Source organism: Buceros rhinoceros, unplaced genomic scaffold (genome assembly GCF_000710305.1).
Source record: "Buceros rhinoceros silvestris isolate BGI_N320 unplaced genomic scaffold, ASM71030v1 scaffold39933, whole genome shotgun sequence".
NCBI lineage: Eukaryota > Metazoa > Chordata > Aves > Bucerotiformes > Bucerotidae > Buceros > Buceros rhinoceros.
Genome location: NW_010404981.1, coordinates 17,515 through 24,760, shown reverse-complemented (window position 1 = coordinate 24,760; position 7,246 = coordinate 17,515). Strand labels below are relative to the sequence as shown.

Here is a 7,246-nt window from a genome sequence, read left to right as displayed (position 1 = left end):
CCTAGGCTTCTGCCGAGGGAAAGAAACAGCAACAGCCAAGGAGTGTCTACGAACAGGTTTTTCTACCCCGACAGTCTCAGGTCATGAATTTTTCTGAGTGTCTCAAACTTAACTTTTTGAAGGGTCAGATTCATAATTTGAGATGCTCTTAGCACACAGCTGCTCTTTTTAGCTATGTACATGCTGTCTTGGGTCCCTACTTGCCTCTGTATTGTCCAAAGATATAGCCTAGACTATTCCTAGCCTTTACATTAGCTAGCTCATCTACACCACTTGTCCTGGGCATGAAGCTCTCCCACGCACCAGATACACTCAGTCCATATGTAGAGAGTCCTTAATTAAAGGACAGAAAAAAAGCCTTGATGCAGGGCACATTCACATACACTGTTAGAGGTCTATGTAGCCATCTGTAATAATAAACTATTACCATAACTGTAAATATAGTATTATTTATAACATCTTAACAGTAAACTATTACAGTATAGCAAGTTAACGCTGTGAAGTATCTTCTGGCCTTAAGGCAGGCTGTCATAGTCTGGCAACATCCCAGCCTTCAAAACAAGGTGATCTTATCCAAACTGACTTTTGGAAAGGGCCCCTGGGCTTGTGCTAACTTGTGTGGAAAATAATCAGGTATTTCTATCAGTGGTCTAGTTGAACAAGGCCAGAGATAAGCCAGGGGCTGATTTTTAGCCTACAGTCCTATCTATAGTACACTTAACCAAGTTCAAGTACTTTAGGCCCATACACATGCCCTACCACTAAGCGGTTTACTACAGAGACAATGCCGGTCAGTTTAAAACCCATGTGTACAGGCAAATCTTAAACCATTTTCTATGCCTTTTCATATGCCAGGGGGCAGAGAATTCAAGAAAACAGCTACAAAGAAAACCCTAACAGATCTATTAACTGATAAGCTGCAAGTGACAACAGCTGCAAAGGAAAGTATTGCAGTCTCAGCAAAAAGTGAAGGGAACTGGAAAAGGGTGGAGAAACAAGCAGCACGTCTCAGTGGCTATGTCACTGCGAACAGAGAGGTACATGGCAGAAGCATTCTGTACAAGTCCAGTTAAGGCAAGAAATTCCAAGGCCTGGAAGATAGGTACACAGATGCCATACAAAGCAGCACATTCAGCCAATTAAGTACACCAAAAAAAGTCTTGAGTACAACGCATGTGATATCAAAACAGCTAAAAAAACCCCAAACGTGTCAGAAATGTCTGTGGACAGCACTGGACAGTCTTCAGGCACTCTAAACCTGCACGAGGTTAACAAAAAAATAAAGGCTAGAATAAATAATGAAGTTAATTTCCAGATTAAGTTACTGACATACATACTGGCTTTAAGAACAAGATCAGTGGCCTGCTGCTGTAAGCGCTCTCTAGCTGCTGCTAGCTCACTTTCCACTTCTTTGTGCTTGCTTAACAATGACATCTCCTCCTCCTTCACATCATCTAGCTGTTTCTGAAGAACCTAGAAGAAGCACAGTATTATGCCTGTTATCATTATATAATACCGTGTCTAAATTCCAATGAGCATTGGGTTAAAATGTATAGAAAAGACCTGTCACACAAGTTTCACTCATACACGTGCTGAAATCTTGTTATAATACCATCATAATCATTTTGCACTATGCATTTTCCAAAAATATCGTTGAAGCACAACAAGATACTGGACATGTGGCATGACAAGGATTCATAAAAGAAATGTGACGATATTCAAAACGGTTTATGAAAAATAAGAACAGTAACACAGTCCACAGAGTTTGGGGGCCCATTTGAGAAACCTGGTTTCTGGTATCTCAGTTCTTCAAACTGAAGAATACATTGTATGTTCCCAGCAGTTTTCAACTGCGAGTGTTTAGTACTGACAAATATTAAGCTGCACATGAATATACATAAAATGAGAGCTAGGCAACTTGTTAAATCAAACCTTTAATAAGTCCGATGTCCAGACGTACACAACTCACAAGATCTACATGATTCAGCAGAGCAGCTCTGGAGTAGTGTGATGGTGTGCTCCCAGCCATGCAGGAAGGAAAAGGGAATCTTATTCTGTTTTAAAAGGAAAACTAGATTTCTCATTATTTGAGTCACTGGAATAGTAAAGGGTCCTTTTACAAACTAAAGCAGGAAATGGAATTGGAGAAAACACTGGACAAGATATGTAATGGAACATGGACACCAGAAGTGGTGAGATTATGCCTTCGACCACCTCGTCCATGATGAGGAAAGTAGGACCTGACTTCACAGTCTGCTGTGAAGACTGTACTAGACTCTTCCTCTTCTTCGGAACAAAGGAGGACTCCTTTAATGCAGGAATGATCAACACACAGTGGGTCTCCACTGCAGCTTGTCAGAAACCCACCTCCTCAATGTAGTCAATTGAAAGGCAATTGTTCCACTTTGTTAAGCAAACTGAGTTGGAAATGGACTTTTGGAAGGCTTCTTGGGAAACCAGAAAAAAGTATTCTGAATTCAACATCTGATAAAGGTAGCAGTCTTCTTTCACTATACCCTGTAGCCTTTATAGGAGAACGCAGGATAGTCCAAAAGATGGGCTGGAATTAAGACTGTAATTGGCAAAAGCTCATGGTCCTTCTCAGCTCTACCCAAAGATGCTTCAAAAATTACTGTGACCGTCACATTTAAAGAACTTCCAGCTTTGAAACTTGAGAGTAACTACAAATGCAAAAGACAAAATACTTAAGCTTATCCACAGAGATCACTGTTCTCCTGGCCCCAGCACAGCTACCAAAACCCAAGCAGAATTTCACAGAATCTTTTCCTTTAAGCCCAGCATACTCAGTCCTATTTTGTTTCTGATCCAAAAAAATACAGTCTTTGTATTTCTGGGATGTCTTGTCCTTCTTTAAGGCCAAGAAACTTTACTATCTAAAGAACTGTGTGCTGTGTTTTAACCCTGGTAGGAAGCTAAGTATCACAGAGCTGATTGCTCACTCTCCCATGGTGGGATGGAGGAGGGAATCCAAGGGTTAAAGTGAGAAAACTTGTGGGTTGAGATAAAGACAGTTTAATAGGTAAAGCAAAAGCTGTGTGTGCAAGCAAAGCAAAACAAGGGATTAGTTCACCTCTGCCCATGGGCCGGCAGGTCTTCAGCCATTTCCAGGACAGCAGGGCTCCGTCGCGTGTAACGGTTACTCAGGAAGACAAAAATGCCCTGGTTCTGAACGTCCCCCCCGCTCCCTCTTCTTCCCCCAACATTTGTTGCTGAGCATGACGTCATATGGTGTGGGATAACCCTTTGGTCAGTTGGGGTCAACTGTCCCAGCTGTGTCACCTCAGAACTTCTTGTGCACCCCCAGCCTGTTCACTGGCAGAGGGTGGTGTGAGAAAAGTCCTTGACTCTGTGTAAGCTCTGCTCAGCAGTAACTAAAACACCCCCATGTTATCAACACTGTTCCCAGCACCACTCCAAACGTGTGCACTGTTTGAGTTACTGCTTATGAACACATCATTGAAGATGTTATAATAAAGGAAGTCAAAACTTTTACTAAATCACCTTTTTCTTGCCTTCTACAAACCTACAACACCCGACATCTTCAGGCAGGTTAGTAACTGACAACCTCTACAAATAAGACTGCTCTGAATACAGAATATTCACTGTAGTTATAGTGTCAGTGGGATGATAGCCTGTCAAATACATTTGTGCAAGAAACTGTACAGCCTAGATACAGGGTTTCACAACTTTTCTAGCAATCATTCCGGTTTGTCAGCATAACATCTCAGCTCCTCACCAACTCCATCCTGCTCTGAGTATTTTGACAGGAGGGGATTTGATGTGGAGACCTGATGCAAAGATACTGCTTAGGTTTTATTCGTTTGGGTTTTTGGTTTTGTGTTTGCTTTTTTTCACCTCTTTGGAAAGAGGGAAACAGGATTTGGTTTGGGGTTTTTTTGTCCATTAAGTGGTGACAGTTTTGAGTATTCTGTAGAGTATACTATGTTTTGGGTACTACAACTAGAACAATCAAATTCTGGTTTTGAACAGCTGAAAGGAAGGAGACCAAAACTTTCCCCTAGCTAGGGGCTTCTAGATTCCATGGGAATATAAATTAGTATTAATTCAGTTTGGAAAAATTAAACATAGAAATGTAAATACATATGTATAAAATAAATAGAAACAGATGATAATCAAGCACTAGTGACAGAAAATAGAGTTTTCATGTTCCAGTCACCTCAACCTACCAGCCTCACAGAAAGACAGCCTAAATAGAGGAAGAAAATTCAGTCTTGGGAAGAACGTATCATCAGTCTCACCTGAACATTGTTTTCTGCTGTACCAAGGGCCACCTGAAGTTTTTGGCATTTTTCTCGCAGACTGGCAGCTTCATCCTGGACCATTTGCAATTCAGTTTTAAGCTTTCCCAGATTCTTCCGTAAAATACTTTCTTGGTTTTGAAATTCTTTCCTTAGCTCCACTTCTTTTTCTTTGCAAGCATGCAGACTTTCTGCTGTAAAAAGCTGAGATCTTTTCAAAGAATCAAGTTCATGTTCATAGAAGGACTGTGCTTTGCTGAGTTTGCCTTCATAGTCCTCAATAAGCTTTTTTCTTTCCAGTCTTAACTCTTCAACTTTATTGTTCAAGTCTTCCAGCTCCAGCCTATGCAATTCCTCTAGCTTTTCTTGCCCCTTACTTAAAGTAGCATTCTGACTCTGTTGAGTCTTCAGAAGATCTTGAATCTCAAGCCTGTGGGCAGCTCTCAAGTCTTCCAGAGCTGTACGCTTGTCCTTCTCATATTGCACTTGCAACTGTATGAAACTTCGTAGCCTCTCCTCAAATTTCTTCCTGATCTCTTCTACCTCCCTCGACATGGTCACTACACGTTGGACATGCTGAGCTTCTGCACAAAGCTGCATATCTTCAACTCTACCCTTATAGGCTTCAAACTCTGTCAAGGCCTGATGTTTCATTTTTTTATGATCTTCCAGTGACTCTTCTAAAACTTGGATCTTTCTCTTCAGATCCATTTCTTCTGCAACTTTATTTTTATACTGCAAGATCTTCTCCCTGGTCTCTGCAAGAATTTGTTGAATTTCTTCTTCATGAGCATCCTTAAGGGCTTGGATAGCAGCTTCATGTTCATCATTTTTAGTGTTCAAAGCGTAAATTACCTACGAACATGAAATAATATCGTATTACAGGAAAGGCATTCAAGTTATCTGTGAAATCATAAGAAAAATCACCTTGGCACTCTGAAAGTCACTTGGACAATCCGGCAGGTTTTCACGATACAAATATGACTAAATAAACATTCTTATGAATATGACTAAATAAACACTGTATTAGTCATTATACTCTAACGTTTTGTAGGATGGTCTTTCTATACCTTTTAACCTATGATTCTGCTGATGAAAGTTTTGCCTTTATATGCATGCTGTTGCTGTAAATGCAACTGGAAAAAAAGCACTCTCACCACACATGAAAAAAAACCCAACTATTTAAAAGAAGTAAAAGCACAGCCTAAAAAAAATTTGAACTGAGGTTCAAACAAAATAACACACACAGTGGACACATTACAATATGAAATAAAAATTGGAACACAACCCAAATCTCAAATCTCTAATTCCTTCTTTCCAAATGCTGACTCTTCTTAAATACTTCATTTTAGAAACATCTAAAATGCCAGCACTGATTGCTCTGGTTTATGGGCCAGATGGCTGCCCAGGTGAGTTTTCCTTTTTGACAGCTTATCGAGTGAACATCCTCCATAAGTGGATCTCCCACTGTCTGAGGTCCCTTGCTTCTTAAGCTCACCAACTTTCCAGCTAGTAAGTCAGCAGAACAGAACAGTAGCTGGCAGGGCAGCCAAAAGCGTGGGGAGCCCAGGGAGCGAAGCAGCTTGAGGTGGCTGTGAAACCACCAAAGCTGCCTGACATTCTGTGAAAGTTTTAAAGGAACCAGGTAAATCCCATTGGATGTTTCAACCGCACCACAACATGGCAGGTTTGGCTGTTAACTAGGAAGCACTCTCACCAACACAGAGATACGGTTTAAGTATGTGGGTATGTATACACCAATGAATAAACTATTCATGCAGTAAGTGGTTTTAGTACAGTACTTTGTGCTCCAAGAACTCCAGAAAATCCCCACGCTTCCTAGATATGTTACATGCAGCACAGCTATAAAACACATCTGAACAGGAGAAAAAAAAAAGACTTCTGATTAAGTACATTTTGTATATCTTAAAAACGAACAAGAAGCAACAAAAATTGTCAGCAAAGCAGCAGCAGAGAATTTAGAAAAAAGCTGTACTTTCAAATTCTTTTTTTTTGGTGAGGACAGAACCTGGACCAGTCCTCCCTTAGCAATAGACAAAAATTGTGCTGACTTGCTCCCAAGGCCAGAAAATTTGAAGAAAGGCCCTTTTTTAACAAAACCCCAGACAATAAAATTCAGAATACAGTGTCTAAACTCACATACAAACACCATCCTGTTACCTGTGCCACAAAACCTAAAAAGGGAGGCTTTAGATTAAAAGAAAAAAAATGTAGAAAAAAGTTCTGAAACAGTATCCAATGGAAAGAGAAAAACTAAACTGCCTCACTCATCTTTATATAGCAAGGAAATAACTTTTTAAAAAAAAATCATAAAACCCAGTTTAACTTACATTAAATAATGTGTATATATGTTAGAAAAATTGAATTAGAATAATGAAAAAAGGAAAACAAAAACCAGCTCTTCCATGTTTCTGGTAACTGTTAATACTGCTAATATCTCTGCAGGCATCAGGAAGACATCTGGCTTCCCTCCTTCCTAGAAAAAGTAGTTACTCTTACTGCAAAAGAGCTTCATGGTTCAGAGACTCAAAAAACCTCAAATACATCGTGAAAAATTACAAGACCACCTGCAATTCCACTAGCAGAGTCACAACTATCATTGCAATGTCCTTCACCCAAGATTTTCACCTTTCATATTCTCCTTGTCTTTGCTGATGCCAGCATTAACTTCTGACCACAGAGCTTTCACCTCCCTCCTGTCACCAATACACTGTCTCAGCCACTGGATTCCAAAGGTTAGATTTCCTGTCATTTAAATGGTGTCCTGTGCTCAACTCCTGTGCTCCTATCAGAAACACTTTGAAAACTGAGCGGTTTGTTTTCTTAAAAAAAATGTACTTGCAGTTTCTTGCACATAGAGGACTTAGTTTTGGTTAGAGAAGTCAGACAAGGTAGTTAAAAAGGTGTTGATAACAAAAAAAAAAAAAAAAAAAAAAAAAAAAAAA

At 39.9% G+C, this 7,246-nt stretch overlaps 1 protein-coding gene across 1 annotated transcript; it reads right to left on the bottom strand.

The window, feature by feature from the left end:
* Positions 1 to 1,337: 1,337 nt before the first annotated feature.
* Positions 1,338 to 5,135, bottom strand: LOC104491177 (protein FAM184A-like; the record flags this gene model as incomplete). Its single annotated transcript, XM_010133556.1, has 2 exons — positions 1,338 to 1,473; positions 4,281 to 5,135. Coding segments are annotated over 2 exons (991 nt in total), but the record flags the coding sequence as incomplete, so codon positions are not given.
* Positions 5,136 to 7,246: the final 2,111 nt, after the last annotated feature.